Genomic DNA, 26266 nt, shown 5'->3' on the forward strand with positions numbered 1-26266 from the left:
GCCCTGATTAAAAGCAGTGGTTCGCGCTTTCAGTTTCACGCGAATGCTGCCATCAATCCACGGTTTCTGGTTTGGGAATGTTTTTATCGTTGCTATGGGAACGACATCTTCGACGCACGTTCTAATGAACTCGCACACCGAATCAGCGTATTCGGCAATATTTCCATCTGACGCAATACGAAACATGTCCCAGTCCACGTGATGGAAGCAGTCTTGGAGTGTGGAGTCAGCTTGGTCTGACCAGCGTTGGACAGACCTCAGCGTGGGAGCCTCTTGTTTTAGTTTCTGCCTGTAGGCAGGGATCAGCAAAATGGAGTCGTGGTCAGCTTTTCCGAAAGGGGGCGGGGCGGGGCCAATCTTGTGAATTAACATATTTTTGGAGCACCTAGCTGCACAAACCACATTTTTACAAGCGTGACATGACAACAAGATAAGTCTAAGCAGAAAAAACAAATTTAACTGCGAAACCATCTAGAAATACTGTAAGTACCATACTAGTGTTGTTCTCTGAAAAATCATATTCATCAGATGCAATTTTGCAGTGTTCTGGCAAATCAAGTTGACACAGAAAATGTCAGAGAATTGGTTAGTACTGGGAGAGTTGACGCTTTGCCCTTTATATTTACTTTCTGTGATGTGAGCTTCCCTCCCTCCCTCCCTCCTCTGTGGAAGCTGTCAGGGCCATCAGGAATCCATTCCCATTCCAGTCACGTTGATCACACCGTAAGTGATTCTGGATGAAAATTATTCATACATAGAAGAACTATATTCAAGGGAGAGCTCTACCTTTAAAAGAGAAAAACCACTTAAAAACATCTAAAGTAGATTTCACATGTTTGTCTTTTTTAATTGATATTTAAAAAGCAAAGCAGGATATAGGATTTTTTGAAAAGGCAGCAAAGAGGCAGGCAAAGCTAAACATGTATTCCTCATTTAATGCGCAGCCCCACTTAAAACATATTTTATGTCATTTTAATTTACATAATCTAAAACCACAGGTGGCAGTAATTTGGTTATTAAAAGGATACTGTGTGCGCTGTACAATTTTGTGTTAGTGCTATATTATACTGTAGCAGGGAGAGGGGAGACATATCATCCCTGGGAGTAATGATACTAATGAGAGAAGCTTTTTAACCAGGCAACCTGTCAGCCCCCAAAGAGAGAGAGGCAGCCGGAGAAAGAGGCAGAAATACAGAGAGAGCATATTTTGCATTTAGAAAGACCCTGTATAAATTAAATCCCCCAATTAGATGTTTTCTCGTGTGTATTATTCTCAATGTATTCTTGTTTTTGTTGTCATATACTGTTGTTCCTCAAGCATATTGTTCATTTATGTAATACTTCATATACATTGCTTTGGCAACAGTGGCAACCAGCCATTCATGCCAATAAAGCATTTATCAAATTTAATTGAAATGAGAGATGGAGAGAGAGAGCGGCAGAGAGAGAGATTCAGAAAGAGATAGAGCGAGTGGGAGAACAGGGAGGTAGAGAAGCAGAGCGAGAGAAAAAGAGCGGCAGTGTGCTCGCAAGAAAGAGAGAGGCAGAGAGAGAGGCAGAGAGAGAGAGAGAGAGAGAGAGAGAGAGAGGGGGAAGGCTTGAAACCATGCCCAACTTCTCAGCTTCCCAAGAGGCTTTTCAAAATTCAATACATAACATCTGTAGGCGATGTTGGGTGCAGACCTAGCGGAGTGCGTCATAACACACAGACACACACACACAGACACACACACACACACACACACACACACAGAGAGACAGAGAGAGAGAGAAAGAGAGAGATGGCTGAACAAAGAAACCATGACGACTACCAGGTTTCCATAGCAACTGCTGCAAGGCCTGGAGAGTATAATAGCACATCAATCACTGTCCAAAAAAGAACTAAATTATCAGCTAAAATAAACCTTTAGGATCTGTTTAGTGGTGTGCATTCGGCGGTAACTCACCTCCTCGAAACCTTGCTCTTTGGCAAAAGTGGCCGCCTCCTGAAATAGAAAATAAAGAACACAAATTAACAGTTAATTACAGAGTCACAATGCTGTAACGGAAGTCATAGTGAACACATCCCAAATGGCCCCCTATCCCCTATGTAGTGCACTACTTTTGACCAGGGCCAAAAGGGGTCTGGACAAAAGTAGTGCACTACATAGGATGCCATTTGGGACATACCCACTTCAGGCATACAGTACAAGACCTCTTACTTCCTTCAGTCACTGACAGACTAAACACGTGTGATGACCTGACACTTGAGATTGAAGGAGTAACTTGAGTCCATTCTGCTGCTGTGCTACTTTGCTCCCTGAATTAATACTGTACTCATAGGGGACGGCATAAACCCATTTAATCCCAATGCCCCACTTTGGCTCATTTTACAGCAACAGCTTTGAGAAGAAGACAGACAACGTCTGCATCTCAAATGGCACCCTATTCTCTTTATATTGCACTGCTTTTGACCAGGACCCATAGGGTCCATATGGTGGAACAAACTCCCTCACGACGCCAGGACAGCGGAGTCAATCACCACCTTCCGGAGACACCTGAAACCCCACCTCTTTCAGGAATACCTAGGATAGGATAAAGTAATCCTTCTCACCCCCCTTAAAAGATTTAGATGCACTATTGTAAAGTGGCTGTTCCACTGGATGTCTTAAGGTGAACGCACCAATTTGTAAGTCGCTCTGGATAAGAGCGTCTGCTAAATGACTTAAATGTAATGTAAATGGGTCAAAAGTAGTGCACTATATAGGAAATAGCGTGCCACTTGGGATACAATCAACATCATTTCAGCTTAGCCATGAAACTACTGCAACACAGACGATAGATATGGATAGATATGTGGGTTTCCCAGTTTACACCACTGGAATTCAATAATAGTGACCACGAACGGCATGATTTATAGTGTACTTGACTTTTGGTGGGGGCTAGCAGTCAGGTGACATTATTTGCTCTGTTTAGTCAATGGGCAGAGACTTCTGTAGGCTAGCTGTTGCACGATGAGATGCAATAATAGGGACACAAATCACGAATGACAAGTGCATTCGCTCAATTCACTTTTGACCCTTAGACAAAGCAATAAGTCGATGCTATGATGCTAAATGACCCGATTATATGGAAAGGGGGCTGGGGTTGTGACCTTGGGGAGACACGGGTTGACGACCTGGTCTTACACACAGAAGAGAGGGAGGAGATGAAGGAGTGTGTGTGTGGTGTGTGACAAGAGAAAAGGGAGGAGAGAAGACATGAAACAATAGTGTTATGGGGCCCAGGGGGGAACAGGCATGCCTCTCTGTCTCTGATCACCCATTACTGGGACAGAGATACTGGATGTCACTTCATCTAATAACACACACACACACAGTTAAAAAAATGTAGTTTCAACTAATTATTATTAAGTAATTGGTTACACAGCCTTTTTTAGTTTCTGAACTGTTCAATTAAAGTGCTACCTGAACTTAAAATGTTAAGTTGATCCAAACTTAGCATTAACTTGAAAAAGGGTCAGTCAACTTATATTATGTGTTTGCTCAACTTGTCTCATATGTTCATTCAACTATAATTTTTTTTTCTTTTTTCCCCAAGATGGCGTAGCAGTGCAGATGTGGTTTGTCGTCCTCTCGTTTACTTTTTGTATTTTTATTTTTTTTGTATATATTTCAATTTATTTGTCAATCACTTTTCCATTTTTAAATTAAATATACCTACTGGTAACCCACCTCAATCAATGTGACACGGATCCGCTATTATTTTTAGACCTTATAACCAAAACCTCCATCAGAAGATAGCCATCAGGAGCTAACCAGCTTATTAGCTAATAGCTATTTAGTCATTGTAAACCACTGCTAGCGGCCTTTACCCTCTGTACAGGCACCAGCCGTTTTTTAGCCTGCATAATACCTGCCAGCCTCGGACTGTTTTTCTCCACTACAACACCGGATTCCAGCCGTAACACCTGGACCATTACTCCTGATCATCACAGCTAGCTAGCTGCCACCGAGTGACCAAGCCCCAAAGATCGCTCTGAGCCAGGCACATCTCCCGGCTAGCAAACAAAATGACTAAAACTACAATACCTCTTTCACCATCTGGCCCGGTCCCTTTGTCGACACGGCGCCCCGCCGTACCACCACGACTGGTCCGGAAACGCAATTCCATCCGCTGTGCTCTCAACCGGCCTTCGCTGGACGTCGGAGCAGATGCTTCTACTTACCCCGCCTGCTAACTTTAAACTCTGTGTCTCCCGCGTGCTAGCATAGCAACGACTACCCGCGGCTTCCCTGTTCCATCTATTGATGTTCACTGAACCCTATGACCACTTGGCTACATAGCTGATGCCTGCTGGACTGTTCATTTATCACGGTACTCCACTTTGTTTACTTTAGTTTATCTGTCGGCCCTAGCCCCAAACTCAGCTCTGTGTGTAGTTAACCAACCCTCTCTGCCCATTCATCGCCATTTTACCTGTTGCTGTTGCTGTTGTCTTAGCTGATGTCTTACAGGTTGTTGTCTTTGCAAGCTCTCCCAATCAACACCTGTGATTGCTTTATGCCTTGCTTTATGTCTCTCTCAAATGTAAATATGCCTTGTATACTGTTGTTTAGGATAGTTATCATTGTTTTAGTTCACTGCGGAGCCCCTCGTCCCACTCTACATTTACATTTACATTTAAGTCATTTAGCAGACGCTCTTATCCAGAGCGACTTACAAATTGGTGCTTTCACCTTATGACATCCAGTGGAACAGCCACTTTACAATAGTGCATCTAGGTCTTTTAAGGGGGGTGAGAAGGATTACTTTATCCTATCCTAGGTATTCCTTGAAGAGGTGGGGTTTCAGGTGTCTCCGGAAGGTGGTGATTGACTCCGCTGTCCTGGCGTCGTGAGGGAGTTTGTTCCACCATTGGGGGGCCAGAGCAGCGAACAGTTTTGACTGGGCTGAGCGGGAACTGTACTTCCTCAGTGGTAGGGAGGCGAGCAGGCCAGAGGTGGATGAACGCAGTGCCCTTGTTTGGGTGTAGGGCCTGATCAGAGCCTGGAGGTACTGAGGTGCCGTTCCCCTCACAGCTCCGTAGGCAGAGAGGTTGCCTCATATACCTCCTTTCTACTACCTCCCACACATGCGGTGACGTCAACCAGGTGACGTCAACCAGTATAACCAGCGTGTCCAGAGAGGCAACCTCTCTTATTATCACTCTGGGCTTACCTCCACTGTACCCACACCCCACCATACCCCTGTCTGCATATTATGCCCTGAATCTATTCTACCATGCCCAGAAATCTGCTCCTTTAATTCTCTGTCCCCAACGCACGAGACGACCAGTTTTTATAGCCTTTAGCCGTACCCTCATCCTACTCCTCCTCTATTCCTCGGGTGATGTGGAAGTTAACTCAGGCCTTGCGTGTCCCCAGGCACTCTCATTTGTTGACTTCTGTAATCAAAAAAGCCTTGGTTTCATGCATGTTAACATCAGAAGCTTCCTCCCTAAGTTTGTTTTACTCACTGCTTTAGCACACTCCGCCAACCCTGATGTCCTTGCCCTGTCTGAATCCTGGCTTAGGAAGACCACCAAAAATTCTGAGATTTCCATACCCAACTACAACATTTTCCGTCAAGATAGAACTGCCAAAGGGGGAGGAGTTGCAATCTACTGCAGAGATAGCTTGCAAAGTTCTGTCATACTTTCCAGGTCTATGCTCAAACAGTTCGAGCTTCTAATTTTTTAAATGAATCTCTCCAGAAATAAGTCTCTCACTGTTGCCGCCTGTTATAGACCTCCCTCAGCTCCCAGCTGTGCCCTGGACACCATATGTGAATTGATTTCCCCCCATCTATCTTCAGAGTTCGTTCTGTTAGGTGACCTAAACTGGGATATGCTTAACACCCCAGCAGTCCTACAATCTAAGGTAGATGCTCTTAAACTCACACAAATGATCAAGGAAACCACCAGGTACAACCCTAAATCCGTAAACATGGGCACCGTCATAGATATTATCCTGACCAACTTGACCTCCAAATACACCTTTGCTGTTTTCAATCAGGATCTCGGCGATCACTGCCTCATTGTCTGCATCCGCTATGGGTCCGCGGTCAAACGACCACCCCTCATCACTGTCAAACGTTCCCTAAAACACTTCAGCGAGCAGGCCTTTCTAATCGACCTGGCCCGGGTATCCTGGAAGGATATTGACCTCATCCCGTCAGTCGAGGATGCCTGGTTGTTCTTTAAAAGTAATTTCCTCACTATCTTAACTTCTTGGATATAGGGGGCGCTCTTTTAATTTATGGATAAAAAAACGTTCCCGTTTTAAACAAGATATTTTGTCACGAAAAGATGCTCGACTATGCATATAATTGACAGCTTTGGAATGAAAACACTCGTTTCCAAAACTGCAAAGATATTGTCTACAACATGCTCTACAACATCCGCAGAGTACGACCCTGCCTCACACAGGAAGCGGCGCAGGTCCTAATCCAGGCACTTGTCATCTCCCGTCTGGATTACTGCAACTCGCTGTTGGCTGGGCTCCCTGCCTGTGCCATTAAACCCCTACAACTCATCCAGAACGCCGCAGCCCGTCTGGTGTTCAACCTTCCCAAGTTCTCTCACGTCACCCCGCTCCTCCGCTCCCTCCACTGGCTTCCAGTTGAAGCTCGCATCCGCTACAAGACCATGGTGCTTGCCTACGGAGCTGTGAGGGGAACGGCACCTCAGTACCTCCAGGCTCTGATCAGGCCCTACACCCAAACAAGGGCACTGCGTTCATCCACCTCTGGCCTGCTCGCCTCCCTACCACTGAGGAAGTACAGTTCCCGCTCAGCCCAGTCAAAACTGTTCGCTGCTCTGGCCCCCCAATGGTGGAACAAACTCCCTCACGACGCCAGGACAGCGGAGTCAATCACCACCTTCCGGAGACACCTGAAACCCCACCTCTTTAAGGAATACCTAGGATAGGATAAAGTAATCCCTCTCACCCCCCCTCCCCCTGAAAAGATTTAGATGCACTACTGTTCCACTGGAGGTCATAAGGTGAATGCACCAATTTGTAAGTCGCTCTGGATAAGAGCGTCTGCTAAATGACTTAAATGTAAATGTAAAATGTCTGTGAGTGCCACAGAACTAATGCTACAGGCGAAACCAAGATGTAATTTCATACAGGAAGTGCCCCAGATTTTGAATGTGCTGTGTTCCAATGTCTCCTTATATGGCTGTGTATGGGTCATGAATGAGCTTAGACTTTCTGTCGTTTCCCCAAGGTGTCGACAGCATTGTGACGTATTTGTAGGCAAATCATTGGAAGATTGACCTTAAGAGACTACATCTACCAGGTGTCCGCTTGGTGTCCTCCGTTGCAATTATTGCATAATCTCCAGCTGCGTGTATTTTTCGTTTGCTTCGAGGAGAAACACAGCTGCCACGAATGATTTATCATCGAATAGATATGTAAAAAACACCTTGAGGATTGATTCTAAACAACGTTTGCCATGTTTCTGTCGATATTATGGCGTTAATTTGGTAAAAAGTTTGGAGTTGTAGAGACTGCATTTTCAGATTTTTTCTTAGCCAAACGTGATGAACAAAATGGAGCGATTTCTCCTACACAAGTAATCTTTTTGGAAAAACTGAACATTTGCTATCTAACTGAGAGTCTCCTCATTGAAAACATCCGAAGTTCTTCAAAGGTAAATTATTTTATTTGAATCCTTTTCTTGTTTTTGTGAAAATGTTGCCTGCTGAATGCTAGGCTTAATGCTATGCTAGCTATCAATACTCTTACACAAATGCTTGTTTTGCTATGGTTGAAAAACATATTTTGAAAATCTGAGATGACAGTGTTGTTAACAAAAGGCTAAGCTTGTGAGCCAATATATTTATTTAATTTCATTTGCGATTTTCATGAATAGTTAACGTTGCGTTATGGTAATGAGCTTGAGGCTATGATTACGCTCCCGGATACGGGATTGCTCGACGCTAGAGGTTAAATAAGCATGCCCCTTTCAAAAAATTTAGAACTAACAACAGATACAGCCCTTGGTTCACTCCAGACCTGACTGCCGTTGACCATCACAAAAACTTCCTGTGGCGGACTGAAATAGCATTGAATAGTCCCTGCGATATGCAACTGTTCAGGGAAGTCAGGAACCAATACACACAGTCAGTCAGGAAAGCAACGGCTAGCTTTTTCAAACAGAAATGTGCATCTGCAACTAATTCCAAAAAGTTGTGGGACACTGTAAAGTCCATGGAGAACAAGAGCACCTCCTCCCAGCTGCCCACCGCTCTGAGGCTAGGAAACACTGTTACCACCGATAAATCCACTATAATTGAGAATTTCAATAAGCATTTCTCTACAGCTGGCCATGCTTTCCACCTGGCTATCCCTACCCCGGTCAACTGCCCGGCACCCTCCACAGCAACCCGCCCAAACCCCCACCATTTCTCCTTCACCCAAACCTAGATAGCTGATGTTCTGAAAGAGCTGCAAAATCTGGACCCCTACAAATCATCCAGGCTAGACAATCTGGACCCTCTCTTTCTAAAATTATCTGCAGAAATTGTTGCAACCACATACTAGCCTGTTCAACCTCTCTTTTGTATCATCTGAGATTCCCAAAGATTGGAAAGCTGCCGCGGTCATCCCCCTCTTCAAAGGGGGTGACACTCTAGACCCAAACTGCTACAGACCTACAGTGGGGAGAACAAGTATTTGATACACTGCCGATTTTGCAGGTTTTCCTACTTACAAAGCATGTAGAGGTCTGTAATTTTTTTATCATAGGTACACTTCAACTGTGAGAGACGGAATCTAAAATAAAAATCCAGAAAATCACATTGTATGATTTTTAAGTAATTAATTTGCATTTTATTGCATGACATAAGTATTTGATACATCAGAAAAGCATAACTTAATATTTGGTACAGAAACCTTTGTTTGCAATTACAGAGATCATACGTTTCCTGTATCTTGACCAGGTTTGCACACACTGTAGCATGGATTTTGGCCCACTCCTCAATACAGACCTTCTCCAGATCCTTCAGGTTTCGGGGCTGTCACTGGGCAATACGGACTTTCAGCTCCCTCCAAAGATTTTCTATTGGGTTCAGGTCTGGAGACTGGCTAGGCCACTCCAGGACCTTGAGATGCTTCTTACGGAGCCACTCCTTAGTTGCCCTGGCTGTGTGTTTCGGGTCGTTTTCATGCTGGAAGACCCAGCCACGACCCATCTTCAATGTTCTTACTGAGGGAAGGAGATTGTTGGCCAAGATCTCGCGATACATGGCCCCATCCATCCCCCCCTCAATACGGTGCAGTCGTCCTGACCCTTTTGCAGAAAAGCATCCCCAAAGAATGATGTTTCCATCTCCATGCTTCACGGTTGGGATGGTGTTCTTGGGGTTGTACTCATCCTTCTTCTTCCTCCAAACACGGCGAGTGGAGTTTAGACCAAAAAGCTCTATTTTTGTCTCATCCGACCACATGACCTTCTCCCATTCCTCCTCTGGATCATTCAGATGGTCATTGGTAAACTTCAGATGGGCCTGGACATGCGCTGGCTTGAGCAGGGTGACCTTGCGTGCGCTGCAGGATTTTAATGATGACGGCGTAGTGTGTTACTAATGGTTTTCTTTGAGACTGTGGTCCCAGCTTTCTTCAGGTCATTGACCAGGTCCTGCTGTGTAATTCTGGGCGGATCCCTCACCTTCTTCATGATCATTGATGCCCCACGAGGTGAGATCTTGCTTACCAAGCTGCTTGCCTATTGTCCTGTAGCCCATCCCAGCCTTGTGCAGGTCTACAATTTTATCCCTGATGTCCTTACACAGCTCTCTGGTCTTGGCCATTGTGGAGAGGTTGGAGTCTGTTTGATTGAGTGTGTGGAGAGGTGTCTTTTATACAGGTAACGAGTTCAAACAAGTGCAGTTAATACAGGTAATGAGTGGAGTACAGGAGGGCTTCTTAAAGAAAAACTAACAGGTGTGTGAGAGCTGGAAATCTTACTGGTTGGTAGGTGATCAAATACTTATGTCATGCAATAAAATGCAAATTAATTACTTAAAAATCATACAATGTGATTTTCTGGATTTTTGTTGGTGCACAGTTGAAGTGCACCTATGATAAATATTACAGACCTCTACATGCTTTGTAAGTAGGAAAACCTGCAAAATCGGCAGTGTATCAAATACTTGTTCACCCCACTGTATATCTATCCTACCCTGTCTTTCTAAGGTCTTCGAAAGCCAAATAAACAGATTACCGACCATTTCGAATCCCACCATACCTTCTCCGCTATGCAATCTGGAGTCAGAGCTGGTCATGGGTGCACCTCAGCCACGCTCAAGGTCCTAAACAATATCATAACCTCCATCGATAAGAGAAATTACTGTGCAGCCGTATTCATCGACCTGGCCAAGGCTTTCGACTCTGTCAATCACCACATTCTTATTGGCAGACTCGACAGCCTTGGTTTCTCAAATGATTCCTGGTTTACTACCTACTTCTCTGATAGAGTTCAGTGTGTCAAATCGGAGGGCCTGTTGTCCGGACCTCTGGCAGTCTCTATGGGGGTACCACAGGATTCAATTCTCGGGACAACTCTTTTCTCTGTATATGTCAACGATGTCGCTCTTGCTGGGGGTGATTCCCGGATCCACATCTACGCAGACGACACCATTCTGTATACATCTGGCCCTTCTTTGGACACTGTGTTAACTAACCTCCAAACGAGCTTCAATGCCATACAACACTCCTTCCGTCTTTTCTGACCTAGAATATGTGGACAACTACAAATAGCTAGGTGTCTGGCTAGACTGTAAACTCTCCTCCAGACTCATATCAAACATCTCCAATCCAAAATCAAATCTAGAATCGGCTTTCTATTTCGCAACAAAGCCTCCTTCACTCACGCCGCCAAACTTACCTTAGTAAAACTGACTAACCTACCAATCCTCGACTTCGGCGATGTCATCTAAAAAATAACTTCCAATACTCTACTCAGCAATCTGGATGCAGTCTACCACAGTGCCATCCGTTTTGTTACCAAAGCCCCTTATACCACCCACCACTGCGACTTGTATGCTCTAGTCGGCTGGCCCTTGCTACATATTCGTCGCCAGACCCACTGGCTCCAGGTCATCTATAATTCTATGCTAGGTAAAGCTCCGCCTTACCTCAGCTCACTGGTCACGATAACAACACCCACCCATAGCACAATGTAATCATGTATGTCAATGTTTGTCAAATATGTCAAATTAAAACATTGTATGTCAAAAGCTACGTGTGTGCAACTACTTCCACAGCCTTTTTTGTGAAGTATTTATAATAATAATTTCTAGATAAATGAACAAAAGTTGAACAAACATTTTAAGTTGACTGAATATTTGCCTAAGTTCTCAAGTTGGAGCCAAGTTTGGGAAAACTAAAAATATTATGTTCACGTAACACTTTGACCGAAAGGTTGAGTTAAAAGGTTGTGGAACCAGTTACTTAATAATAATAATTAGTTGAAACTAAACATTTTTACAGTGCACACATACTGTACATGCATTTGCACGCACACAACCACCCACCCTCACCCATTCAAATAGCCACTCAAGCTCTTTTCAAATGAGGTGAGTGTCTCTTTTAATGTAGCTAGTGGGCACCAGCCACTCACATTCATTAATTTGTTAATTTATTAACTAATAGATATTGACTTCAGAAACATTTAATCACAGATGAGCAGCAACCATCACACTTCAGGGGCATGAACATCTTAATGCGTTGTCAAAACAAGGATACTTCATTTGATGCCCCTTTACAAAGGGTGTGTCCCAAATGGCAACCTATTCCCTATGTCCGGGGCAGGCAACTATATTCAGCCACGGAAGGTCGGAAGGTCGGAACATAATTCTAATAATTTGTGCACTGCAAATTGGACTAAACCCCAAAATAATATACCCCAAATATTTCCAAAATTAAATACATTTTTAGCTGAATTCATGGTGATTTTTACAGTTTTTTTGACCCGAAAAACCTGAGAGTGTACAAAACATTAAGAACACTCTTTCCATGACAGACTGACCAGGTGAATCCAGGTGAAAGCTATGATCCCTTATTGATGTTAAATCCACTTCAATCAGTGTACATCAAGGGGAGGAGACAGGTTAAAGAAGCCTTGAGACATGGATTGAGTATGTTTGCCATTCAGAGGGTGAATAGACAAGACAAAATAGTGCCTTTGAACAGGGTATGGTAGTAGGTGTTAGGCGCACCGGTTTGTGAAGAACTGCAACACTGCTGGGTTTTTCACACTCGACAGTTTCCTGTTTGTATCAAAAATGGTCCACCACACAAAGGACATCCAGCCAACTTGACAACTGTGGAAATCATTGGAGTCAACATGGGCCAGCATCCCTATGGAATGCTTTCAACACCATGTAGAGGTGTTCTGAGGGCAAAAGGGGAGGGGGTGCAACTCAACATTAGGATCGTGTTCTTAATATTTTGAACACAAATGTAGAAACATTTGGGACGCAGACAACGGCTTTTAAAAAGGCACATGAATGCAGGCTGAATACCATTCCTGCTGGTTGGCTATAGTCTTCAGTCACCCAGTTAACTACAGTGGAAACACTCTTCTGTGTAAGTGGGATTTGGTTGGCAGCATAGAAAATTAATATAATGGTGGTAACAATTTCTATGAGCCACCTGCGTGTGATGTATTATAGGCATTTATGAATTTATAAGGGTTCTTAGGATAGATGGAGCTGCAAGCTGTTATGAATGCTTACAGCTAAACCACACAATACAACTAATGTGTGACTACATTATATATGCATGCAAATAAAGTTGTATTGAATTCAATTGAATGCATGTATAGCCCTTGTGTAATAAAGAACCTTCAGACCTACAGTATAATACACTATTGGACGATAGAAAACACTAATTAATTCATTATGCATTATAAAAGGGTTGCCAACGGGTTGAATCACTAAAAGTTTATGACTGATACAATGTTAGAACGATATGAGGGCTTAATGTTTATTTACGATTGTCACTAAAATGGTAAGTGCTTTGGGGTTGTAAAATTCCAGAAAAAAAAAGAAAAAAATCTAAAATTCCCCAGAAATTCCCTTAAATTTGTGGAAAGTTTCCTGAATTTTGCAACCATATTCAATACATCCTTTGAGACACATCTGGACAAGATTAATGTCTTCAACAAAGTGTCTCATTAGTTTAAAGATGTAATGAAGTGTTCACTTCATTTGATTATCCAAGTCTCTTTTCTCCTCTTTAAAGATGGAATCAGCATGAGGGGAAACAGCGCCACTGTTCGCCCCCAGGGCCTTTGTCATTGTTTTGTTGATGAAACAAACAGAGGCGTGAAAAAACGAAAAGCCAGTACATAATTTAGCTGTTCTGTCGCACGTGCAATGTTGTCAGCGGGAAAATCAAATGAAAGTGTATTTGTCGCATGCACAGGATACAACAGATCTAAACAGTAATGTAAAATGCTTACTTTACAAGCGCCTCCTCAACAATGGCTTGTTCAATATAAAAAACATTTTTTGTTGTTGTTTACAGTAACCTATTTGTTGTTGTTTAGATTAACCTATTTGTTGTTTTATCTCAAACAGACGTGGCAGTTCTCCAATTAAGGATTCCAGCTGAGTGATGTGGCAAGTTGATGAGGGACCAGAGGTTCTCCTTAAGGCGTCACCAAGCTTCAGTTCGGTTGGCGGCTAGCTGAAGTCGACTAGGAGAACAAAATGAGTGTGCTCGCATACTCCCTTTAAAGACATTGGCTTGTAAAACTAGGAAAAAGCAGAAATACTTATATTTCATATATATTTATATTCATATATATATATAATATTTTAGCTATTGCTCAAAATAGTCTGACTTTATTTAAGATTACTCAAGAAATCTATGATACATTTTTACTCAGACTATTTGCATTGCCCCGTCCCCCTCTTTTACACCGCTGCTACTCCCTGTTTTTATCAGCTACACATAGTCCCTTTAATAATTCTACCTACATGTACATATTACCCCAACTCACCGGTGCCCCTGCACATTGATTCTGTATCGGTACCCCCGTGTATATAGTCTCGCTATGGTTGTTTTACTGCTGCTCTTTAATTACTGGTTACTTTTATTTCTTATTCTTATCTGTATTTTTTAGAACTGCATTGTTAGTTAGGGGCTCGTAAGTAAGCATTTAACTGTAAGGTCTACACCTGTTGTATTCGGCGCATGTGATTATTAACATTTGATTTGATTTGGACTTTTTGGCCAAGGACATCTTAGTTGCGCAATTTTACATCTAAGATGTTTGCAACAGTATTTATAAATACATTTTTTGCATGAAAAGGAGTCGTCTTATTGAATGGCAACAAAAACTTTACTGAAGAATCCAATCACCAATGAAGGGGTGTAGACTTTGGCTACTGACTGATTATTTGTTGTAATTTTTACCCCCTTTTTCTCCACAATTTCATTATTATGATCTTGTCTCATCGCTGCAACTCCCCAACGGGCTCGGGGGAGGCGAAGGTCGAGTCATGCGTCCTCAGAAACATGACCCGCCTAACCGCGCTTCTTAACACCCGCTCGCTTAACCCGGAAGCCAGCTGCACCACTGTGTCAGAGGAAACACTGTTCAACAGACGACCGAGGTCAGCCTGCAAGTGCCCGGCCTACCACAAGGAGTCGCTAGAGCACGATGAGTGAACCCCAGGCTGTAGTGACGCCGCAACACTGGAATGGAATGCCTTAGGCCACAGCGCCACTCGGGAGGCCTACCAGGCTACTTTTCATTTAAAAGATTCAATTCACTAGTCCGTCGAGCCCTCTCCCACGAGAATAAACAATATGCATTTTCTAGCGATGTTCTGAAGGATCATGCCATCTCACCAATTCCCTAATTATCCGATGGACATGCCCACATTCTGATAATCACCATTCCTCTCCCTTCCTCACCTATATAAGCAGCAAGTTTTGTCTCATTTTTGTTCAGCGTTTGTGGTGGCAGCCCAATTCCTTTGCCTGGCTAAAGTACAATACGTGCCTTGTAAAATTGTAACCTGTGTACATGTGTTGTTTGCAAGCTCATAGTTTGACGCCTGCACTGGCTTAGTTGTTTATTCTAGTTAGTGTATTGTAATATTTCTACATGTTGCAGCCTACTTTATAATCTCTTGTCATGGCACTGCTCAGTCACACATGCCAATGTCTTGCACTTCCCCTTTTATATCCTCTAGAACCACAACCTCCTATCATCACTTGTATCAAACTTACAAGTCGTAAAAAAAGGCAAACTCAGCTCCATCATTCGTTGAATCAGATGGCTCATTCATAACAAAACCAACTGATATTGCCAACTACTTTAATCATTTTTTCATTTGCAAGATTAGCAAATTTAGGGAGCCATGCCAGCAAACAAAAGCTGACACAACACACTCATATATATCTGACCAAATTATGATTGGTGTCTATCAACAATGTCAAGCCACCAGAGTCTGACAACCAGAGGTGTGGACTCGAGTCGCATGACTTGGACTCGAGTCAGACTCGAGTCACAAATATGATGACTTACAACTCGACTTTGACTTTAACAGCAATGACTCGTGGCTTGACTTGGACTTGAGCCTGTTGACTCGACCTGACTTGATACCCTCTGTCACGCTCTGACCTTAGAGAGCCGTTTTATTTCTCTATTTGGTTAATTCAGGTTGTGATTTGGGTGGGCATTCCATGTTGTCTATTTCTTTGTTTTTGGCCGAGTATGGTTCCCAATCAGAGGTAGCTGTCTATCGTTGTCTCTGATTGGGAATCATACTTAGGCAGCCACTTTTCCCACTTTCTGTTGTGGGATTTGGTCTTTGTTTATTGCATGGGTTGCACTTCTAAGCTTTTTGTTCGTTGAGTTGTTTATTGTTTTTTTTTGGTGAACATTTATATATTAAAGAAAATGTACGCCTACCACGCTGCACCTTGGTCTCATTCGAACGACGGACGTTACAGAAGATCCCACCACCAACGGACCAAGCAGCGTGGTCAGGAGGACTGGACCTGGGAGGAAATCCTGGAGGGAGCAGGACCCTGGACAAGGGCCGGGAAGTATCGCCGTCCAAAGGAGGAGATGGAGGCAGCGAAAGCGGAATGGCGACGTTACGAGGAGTTATACCAACCAACAAGCACAGGTTGGCGGAGTCAGGGTTTAGACCTGAGCCAACTCCCCATGCTTACCGTGGGGAGCGTGTGACTGGTCAGGCACCGTGTTATGCAGTGATGCGCACGGTGTCTCCAGTGAGCATTCACAGGCCGGTGCGCTCTGTGCCAGCGCCCCGCATTTTCCGGGCGGATGTGGGCATCCAGCCAGGACGGATTGTGCCAGCTCTACGCTCGAGACCTCTAGTGCGCCTCCAGAGCCCAGTGTATCCGGTGCCTGTTCCACGCACCAGGCTTCCAGTGCATCCCCCCAGTCTGGTGAGACCTGTTCCGGTTCCACGTACCAGGCCTCCAGTATGTCTCCCCAGCCTGGTAAGCCCTGTGGCAGCTCCACGCACCAGGCTTCCAGTACGTCTCCTCAGTCCGGTGAGACCTGTTCCAGTTCCACGTACCAGGCCTCCAGTATGTCTCCCCAGCCTGGTAAGCCCTGTGGCAGCTCCACGCACCAGGCCTCCAGTACGTCTCCTCAGTCCAGTGAGACCTGTTCCGGCTCCACATACGAAGCCTCTAGTGATGATCCATGGCACGAAGCCTCCAGTGATGATCCATGGCCCGGAGCCTGTAGTGATGATCCATGGCACGAAGCCTCCAGTGATGAACCATGGCCCGGAGCCGGTAGTGATGATCCATGGCACGAAGCCTCCAGTGATGATCCATGTCCCGGAGCCTGCAGTGAAAATCCATGGCACGGAGACTCCAGTGACGGTCCCAAGTCCAGAGCCTTCAGCGAAGGTTCCCTGTCCGGAGCCTCCAGCGACGGTCCCCAGTCCGGAGCCTCCAGCGACGGTTCCCAGTTCAGAGCCTCCGGCGCCGATCCGCATTCCGGAGCCTCCAGCGGGGGTTCCCAGTTCAGAGCCTCCGGCGACGATCTGCAGTCCGGAACCTCCAGCGGGAGCGTAATCATTGCACCCAAAATTGAGCTACAACTGGCTAGGCAGTTGGTAGCCTAAATCCTGCCTGATGTTACTGCTGTTCCTAAAACCATTGACATACGTTAGCCTACTGTAACCACACAGAGAGTGTGTGTGTTAAGGTTGGGTGATTGTGTACAAGCCTACATCGCCCGATTGCAATCCTCTATAGTCGATCACTATTGGGGGGTGGGGGGGTCTTTCTCATGGCTACCCATGTATTTCCATGGAAATAATGTTTATTTGGAAAGTAATAAATATATAGATATTTTTTAAAGCATTTATGATTTGCGTAAATGTAATATACTAAATATTACTCTTGTTAAAAATATGAAATGGTATTACATTTGGTGAAGAGCACATTATGACTTGTTTAGGACTCAAAACTCAAAGTTTAGGACTTGAGACTTGATTTGATACTTGACGGTCTTGACTTGAGATTTGACTCGGACTTGCCTGTCTTGACTTGGGACTTGACTTGGGACTTGAGGGCTAAGACTTGAGACTTACTTGTGACATGTAAAACATGGTCCCACCTCTGCTGACAACTAGGATGGAAAATTACTGAGGATAATAGAGGACAATAATGCCACTCCTATTTGCCATATTTTCAATTTAAGCCAAGTAGAATGTGTGTGCCCCCAGGCTTGGAGGGAAGCAAAAGTCATTCCGCTACCCAATAATAGTATAGCCCCCTTTAACGGCTTAAATAGCCAACCAATCAGCCTGTTACCTATTTTACAGTAAACAAATTGACCAGAAACTTCCAGCATGCTTATACGGAAGGACATTCAACAAGCACAGCACTTAACTGATAACTGATGATTGGCTTAAAGAAATTGATGATAAAAGATTGTGGGGGCTGTTTTGTTAGACTTCAGTGTGGCTTTTGACATTATTGATCATAGTCTGCTGCTGTAAAAATGTACATTACTGTTCCGGGATGCTGGCCTTCTAGGGAGAGTTGCAAAGAAAAAGCCATATCTCAGACTGGCCAATAAAAAGAAAAGATTAAGATGGGCAAAATAACCCAGACACTGGACAGAGGAACTCTGCCTAGAAGGCCAGCATCCCGGAGTCGCCTCTTCACTGTTGACGTTGAAACTGGTGTTTTGCGGGTACTATTTAATGAAGCTGCCAGTTGAGTACTTTTGAGGCATCTGTTTCTCAAACTAGACACGCTAATGTACTTGTCCTCTTGCTCAGTTGTGCACCGGGGCCTCCAATTCCTCTTTCTATTATGGTTAGAGCCAGTTTGTGCTGTTCTGTGAAGGGAGTAGTACACAGCCTTGTACGAGACCTTCAGTTTCATGGCAATATCTCGCATGGAATAGACTTAATTTCTCAGAACAAGAATAGACTGACAAGTTTCAGAAGAAAGACATTTGTTTCTGGCCATTTTGAGCCTGTAATCGAACCCACAAATGCTGATGCTCTAGATACTCAACTAGTCTAAAGAAGGCCAGTTTTATTGCTTCTTTAATCAAGACAAGTTTTCAGCTGTGCTAACATAATTGCAAAAGAGTTTTCTAATGATCAATTTGCCTTTAAAAATGATAAACTTGGATTAGCTAACACCAACGTGCCATTGGAACACAGGAGTGATGGTTGCTGATAATGGGGCTCTGTACGTCTATGTAGATATTCCATTTAAAAAAACAGCCGTTTCCAGCTACAATGTCGACACTGTATTTCTGATCAATTTTATGTTATTTTAATGGACAAAAAATGAGCATTCTTTCAAAAACAAGCACATTTCTAAGTGAGCCCAAACTTTTGAACGGTAGTGTATGTGTTATGGCTTTACACCCCCTGCTATATTGTGGATAAAGAGTTACCTGTCTAACAGAACACAGAGGGTGTTCTTTAATGGATGTCACGACTCCGACCGAAGGACACTCCCCTTCCCGTTCGGGTGGCGCTCGGCGGTCGTCGTCGCCGGCCTACTAGCTGCTACTGATTATTTCCTCCCCCTCCTTATGTGTTGATTGAGTGCACCTGTTTTGAATTAGGTAGTAGGCTTTATTAGTCAGCCGGCCCGCAGAGTTCCTTGTGCGGGATTAATTATTGTGACCATCTGTTTTAGTGCACTTGTGTGCACGTCTATAGGTTTTGTGTTTTTCCCATTTTGTGGGTTTTCCCTGGACCGTTTAAGTCCCGCTGTTTGGGGGCATTTGTTTGCTCATTACGCCCTGTGTGTTCGTGAGGGTTTGCTTATGTTCGCCGTTTGTTCGGTGCATTAAAACAGCACTCACCTGAACTCTCTGCTTCCTGCGCTTGACTCCTCACCCACTACACTCAGATCGTTACAGAATCCCGCACCTCTGAGGAATGGAGTCAGCAGGAGCAACAGCCACTCCCTCCCATCGATGGAAGAGAGGGTTCTACATCACACCACCGTTCTCCATCGGATCGGAACGGCGATGGATCTGGTGATGGAGAGAATGGACCGATGGGAGAAGCGGTCTCCTCTCTCCACCTTTGGCCCCTCCTCCTCAGGACTCCCCATCTCCCGACTCCAGCACCCTCCGTCTTACGCTCCCGAGGGTCTATGATGGAGCGGCAGCAGGGTGCCAGGGGTTCTTACTCCAGCTAGAACTGTACCTGGCCACCGTCAGACCTACTCCCTCGGGAGCGGAGAGGGTGAATGTCCTCATCTCCTGCCTCACGGGTCGTGCTCTGGAGTGGGCAAATGCAGTTTGGAATGGCCCAGACTCAGCTAAGGAGCAGTACCCCGAGTTTTCTCGCCGCTTCTGCGCCGTGTTTGACCATCCTCCAGATGGCCGAGCGGCGGGAGAACGACTATTCCATCTTCGGCAGGAGAAAAGGAGCGCCCAGGATTACGCGTTGGAGTTCCGTACCTTGGCAGCAGGATCCGGGTGGAACGACAGGGCCCTTATCAACCACTACAGCTGTAGTCTCCGGGAGGACGTCCGCAGGGAGCTAGCGTGTCGGGACACCGCTCTTTCATTGGATGAGCTAATTGACATGTCCATCCGACTGGACAATCTGCTGGCTGCCCGCGGGCGTTTGGAGGGTCCTGTGTGTTCCACCACCCAGCACCTCCACTCCTGTTCCGATGGAGTTGGGAGGGGCTTTGCCGAGGGTACCGGAGGAGGAGGCTCCCTCTGCACCAACTGTGGTCGGAGAGGACACACGGCCGATCGGTGCTGGGGGTCCGTCTGGGAGTCGAGATGGCAGGCGGAACATTTCTCGATCACCCCAGGTGAGTCCGCACCAAACTCACCCAGAACCCCCTGTTGGTCACATGTTTGTCTTGATTTTTTTTCTTAATTTTTTTCCCTCTTCCCAGCATAGGGCGCTAGTCGATTCAGGTGCAGCTGGGAACTTTATGGATCGCGGACTTGCTATTAAATTAGGTGTTCCGCTTGTGCCGATAGATTCTCCCTTTCCCGTGCACTCCCTAGATAGCCGGCCATTAGGGTCAGGGATGGTCAGGGAGACCACGATCCCACTGGACATGGTAACGCAGGGGAATCATAGGGAGCGTATCAGTCTCTATATTATTGATTCGCCTGCGTTTCCAGTGGTGTTAGGGATTCCCTGGCTGGCCCGGCACAATCCTAACATTTTGTGGAAACAGGGGGTTCTCCAGGGGTGGTCAGAGGAGTGTTCTGGAAGGTGTCTGGGAGTTTCCGTCGGTGCCACCTCGGTGGAAAGTCCAGACCAGGGTCCCACAGTGTGCATTCCCCCCGAGTATGCCGATTTGGCAATCGCTTTTAGTAAAAGGAAGGCGACTAAATTACCACCACATCGACCGGGACGGGATTGTGCGATAGATCTCCAGGGTAACGCTGCGCTTCCCAAGAGTCACGTGTACCCATTGTCCCAAGAGGAGACGTTGGCTATGGAGACATATATCACGGAGTCTCTGGGACAGGGGTACATTCGGTCCTCCATTTCACCCGTCTCCTCGAGTTTCTTTTTGTGAAGAAGAAGGAGGGAGGATTGCGTCCGTGTATTGATTATAGAGGTCTAAATGCCATCACAGTGGGGTTCAGCTACCCACTACCTCTCATTGCTACGGCAGTGGAATCCTTTCAGGGAGCGCAGTTCTTCACAAAATTGGATCTCAGGAGCGCGTATAGCCTGGTGCGTATTCGGAAGGGAGACGAGTGGAAAACCGCATTTAGTACCACATCGGGCCACTATGAGTACTGCGTCATGCCGTATGGGTTAAAAAATGCTCCAGCCATTTTTCAATCCTTTGTAGACGATATTCTCAGGGACCTGCACGGGCAGGGAGTGGTTGTTTATGTCGATGACATTCTGATCTACTCAGCCACTCACGCCGCGCATGTGTCTCTGGTACGCAAGGTGCTTGGTAGACTGCTGGAGCATGACCTATATGTCAAGGCTGAGAAGTGTGTGTTCTCCAAACGAGCCGTCTCCTTTCTGGGTTATCGCATTTCCACCTCGGGGGTGGAGATGGAGGGTGACCGCAGTAAGGCAGTGCGTAATTGGCCGACTCCAACCACGGTAAAAGAGGTGCAGCGGTTTTTTGGTTTTGCCAACTACTACCGGAGGTTTATCCGGGGTTTTGGCCAGGTAGCGGCTCCAATTACCTCACTGCTAAAGGGGGGCCCGGTGCGGTTGCTATGGTCAGCAGAGGCGGACAGAGCTTTCAACAGGTTGAGGCGCTGTTCACGGATGCACCCGTGTTGGCGCATCCGGACCCCTCTCTAGCATTCATAGTGGAGGTGGACGCGTCCGAGGCTGGGGTGGGTGCCGTGCTATCACAGCGCTCGGGTACGCCACCAAAACTCCGCCCCTGCGCTTTCTTCTCGAGTAAGCTCAGCCCAGCGGAGCGTAACTATGATGTGGGGGACCGGGAGTTGTTAGCGGTGGTCAGGGCTCTGAAAGTGTGGAGACACTGGCTTGAGGGGGCTAAGCACCCCTTTCTCATCTGGACCGACCACCAAAATCTGGAGTATATTCGGGCAGCTAGGAGACTGAACCCGCGGCAGGCAAGGTGGGCCATGTTTTTCACTCGATTCCGGTTCACTTTATCATATAGACCGGGCTCCCAGAACGTGAAGGGGGACGCACTGTCCCGCCTTTACGACACGGAGGATAGGTCCACCGAACCTACTCCCATCCTTCCGGCCTCAAAGCTGATGGCACCGGTGGTATGGGAGGTGGACTCGGACATCGAGCGGGCGTTACGGGCTGAACCCGCGCCTCCTCAGTGTCCGGCGGGGCGGAGGTACGTGCCGCTTGGTGTTCGGGACCAACTGATTCGGTGGGCTCACGTCCTACCCTCCTCGGGTCACCCTGGGGTGAGGAGGACAGTGGGGAGCCTTCGGGGGAGGTATTGGTGGCCTACCTTGGCTAGGGACGTTAAGGTTTATGTCTCCTCCTGTTCGGTATGCGCCCAGAGTAAGGCTCCTAGTCACCTTCCTAGAGGGAAGTTACAACCCCTCCCCGTTCCACAACGGCCATGGTCACATCTATCCGTAGATTTCCTGACCGACCTTCCCCCGTCTCAGGGCAACACCACGGTTCTGGTGATTGTGGATCGGTTCTCTAAGTCCTGCCGTCTCCTCCCGTTGCCCGGTATCCCAACAGCCCTACAGACTGCGGAGGCATTATTCACCCACGTCTTCCGGCACTACGGGGTGCCGGAGGACATCGTCTCTGATCGGGGTCCCCAGATCACCTCCCGGGTATGGAGGGCGTTCATGGAGCGTCTGGGGGTCTCGGTCAGCCTGACCTCCGGTTATCACCCCGAAAGTAATGGGCAGGTGGAGAGAGTAAACCAGGAGGTGGGTAGGTTTCTGCGGTCGTACTGCCAGGACCGGCCAGGGGAGTGGGCGAGATACATCCCCTGGGCTGAAATGGCCCAGAATTCACTACGCCACTCCTCTACTAATGTGTCCCCCTTTCAGTGTGTGTTGGTGTACCAGCCGGTCCTGGCACCGTGGCATCCGAGCCAGACCAAGGCTCCTGTGGTGGAGGAATGGGTGCAGCGCTCCAAAGAGACCTGGAGGGCCGTCCAGGAATCCCTTCAACAGGCTAGTGGACGGCAGAAAAGGAGTGCTGACCGCCACCGCAGTGAGGCCCCCGTGTTTGTACCAGGGGACAGGGTCTGGCTCTCGACCCGAAACCTACCCCTCCGCGTGCCCTGCCGGAAGCTTGGGCCGCAGTGTGTAGGGCCGTTCAAAGTCCTGAGGAGAATAAACGAGGTGTGTTATCGATTACAACTCCCTTCCTATTATCGTATTAACCCCTCGTTTCATGTGTCTCTCCTCAGGCCGGTGGTAGCTGGTCCCCTACAGGACGATGGGATACTGGAGGTCCCTCCTCCCCCTCTGGACATCGAGGGGTCCCCGGCGTATACGATACGGGCCATTCTGGACTCGAGACGCCGGGTGAGGGGCCTGCAGTACCTCGTGGACTGGGAGGTACGGTCCGGAGGAGAGGTGCTGGGTACCCACCAGGGACATTTTGGATCCGTCAATGTTGAGGGATTTCCATCGCCTCCATCCGGATCGCCCTGCGCCTCGTCCTCCGGGTCGACCTCGAGGCCGGTGTCGGCGCGCTGCGGGAGCCACGCGTCAAGGGGGGGTACTGTCACGACTCCGACCGAAGGACACTCCCCTTCCCGTTCGGGTGGCGCTCGGCGGTCGTCGTCGCCGGCCTACTAGCTGCTACTGATTATTTCCTCCCCCTCCTTATGTGTTGATTGAGTGCACCTGTTTTGAATTAGGTAGTAGGCTTTATTAGTCAGCCGGCCCGCAGAGTTCCTTGTGCGGGATTAATTATTGTGACCATCTGTTTTAGTGCACTTGCGTGCACGTCTATAGGTTTTGTGTTTTTCCCATTTTGTGGGTTTTCCCTGGACCGTTTAAGTCCCGCTGTTTGGGGGCATTTGTTTGCTCATTACGCCCTGTGTGTTCGTGAGGGTTTGCTTATGTTCGCCGTTTGTTCGGTGCATTAAAACAGCACTCACCTGAACTCTCTGCTTCCTGCGCTTGACTCCTCACCCACTACACTCAGATCGTTACAATGGAAGCCTTTCCAACATAATCCAGGTAGAAGCAGGAATACCCCAGGGTAGCTGTCTAGGCCCATTACTTTTTTTCAATCTTTACTAATGACATGCCACTGGCTTTTAGTAAAGCCAGAGTTTCTATGTATGCGGATGACTCAACACTATACATGACAGCTACTACAGCGACTGAAATGACTGCAACACTTAACAAAGAGGTGCAGTTAGTTTCAGAGTGGGTCACAAGGAATAGGTTAGTCCTAAATATTTCTAAAACTAAAAGCATAGTATTTGGGACAAATCATTCACTAAACCCTAAACCTCAACTAAATATTGTAATAAATAATGTGGAAATTGAGCAAGTTGAGGTGACTAAACTGCTTGGAGTAACCCTGGATTGTAAACTGCCATGGTCAAAACATGTTGATACAACAGTAGCTAAGATTGGGAGAAGTGTATCAATAATAAAGTGATGCTCTGCCTTCTTAACAACACTATCAACAAGGCAGGTCCTACTGGCCCTGGTTTTGTCACACCTGGACTTTTGTTCAGTCGTGTGGTCAGGTGCCACAAAAAAGGACTTACCAAAATTGCAATTGGCTCAGAATGGGGCAGAACGGCTGGCCCTTGGATGTACACAGAGAGCTAATATTTATAATATGCATGTCATGTGCCTTTTACTGAGGAGTGGCTTCCATCTGGCCACTCTACAGTACCATAAAGGCCTGATTGGTGGAGAGGTGCAAAGATTGTTGTCCATCTCCACAGAGGAACTCTTGAGCTCTGTTAGTGACCATCGGGTTCTTGGTCACCTCCCTGACCAAGGTCCTTCTTCCCCGATTGCTCAGTTTGGCCGGTCGGCCAGCTCTAGGAAGAGTCTTGGTGGTTCCAAACTTCTTCCATTTAAGAATGATGGATGCCACTGTGTTCTTGGGGACCTTCAATGGTGCAGAAATATTTTGGTACCCTTCCCCATATATATGCCTCGACACAATCTTGTCTCAGAGCTCTACGGACAATTCCTTTGACCTCAAGGCTTGGTTTTTGCTCTGACATGCGCTGTCAACTGTGGGACCTTATATACTGTAGACAGGGGTGTGCCTTTCCAAATCATGTCCAATCAATTTAATGTACCACAGGTGGACTCCAATCAAGTTGTAGACACATCTCAAGGATGATTAATGGAAACAGGATGCACCTGAGCTCAATTTCGAGTCTCATAGCGAAGGGTCTGAATGCCTATGTAAATAAGGAACCTGTTTTCGCTTTGTCAATATGGGGTATTCTGGGTAGATTGATGAGAAAAGATAGATATTTAATCCATTTTAGAATAAGGCTGTAACTTAACAAAATATGGGGAAAGGGGAGGGGTCTGAATACTTTCCGAATGCATTGTAGGCCTAGACCTACAGTAAACTATATCCAAAACAACAAACAATACACTGCATTTATACATTTTCAGTCCTTTAAATTGTAAAGCCATGTCTTTCTACACAATAGCAAAACACATGTTTACAATCTGGGAGGTAAACTCTATAGAGAATTCAATAATTTCGCTGTGTATTTCAGATGGAATCAAGGCATTAGAATGTACCAGAGTGTCACGCCCTGACCTTAGAGATCCTTATGATTCTCTATGTTTGGTTAGGTCAGGGTGTGACTCGGGTGGGAAATTCTATGTTTTCTTTTTCTTTCTTTTTGGCCGAGTGTGGTTCCCAATCAGAGGCAGCTGTCTATCGTTTTCTCTGATTGGGGATCATACTTAGGCATCCCTTTTCCCCACCAGTAGATTGTCGGATATTGTTTTTGCATAGCTGCTGTTTAGCCCTGCAGAACTTTACGTTCGGTTTTGTATTTTGTTGTTTTGTAGGAGTTCAGCCCCTGGCCTGGGGCGCCTGGCTGGCTACTTTTTATATTTGTCTGGCTACTCTATGTACTTATGGAAAACACTGGAAAAGTAAAAGATAACAAGGTGGGCTTAAAACAGCCCTCTAGCAGCAGACTGCATGGGTGACATGGAGCATGAAGCTATCAGAATGCATGAGATGCTTCTGCTGGCAGGGGCTTGTACAGTCAAATATATATTTTCTGAGAGCTTAAGCTAATAATCGTGTGCACCATTAAGAGGGAGAGCA

At 46.3% G+C, this 26266-nt stretch overlaps 1 protein-coding gene across 5 annotated transcripts in view; it reads right to left on the reverse strand.

Annotated features, from left to right (window-relative positions):
* LOC115112962 (adenosine kinase-like) overlaps window positions 1-26266 on the reverse strand; it is a 330614-nt gene that overhangs the window by 36782 nt on the left and 267566 nt on the right. For all 5 annotated transcript variants that reach the window (XM_029640075.2, XM_029640072.2, XM_029640074.2 and 2 more), the window contains one exon: window positions 1947-1985. In XM_029640075.2, the coding sequence (XP_029495935.1) occupies window positions 1947-1985 (39 nt within the window). The remainder of the gene's footprint in view (window positions 1-1946; window positions 1986-26266) is intronic.

The sequence above is a fragment of the Oncorhynchus nerka genome, linkage group LG28, assembly GCF_034236695.1.
Source record: "Oncorhynchus nerka isolate Pitt River linkage group LG28, Oner_Uvic_2.0, whole genome shotgun sequence".
Classification (NCBI taxonomy): domain Eukaryota; kingdom Metazoa; phylum Chordata; class Actinopteri; order Salmoniformes; family Salmonidae; genus Oncorhynchus; species Oncorhynchus nerka.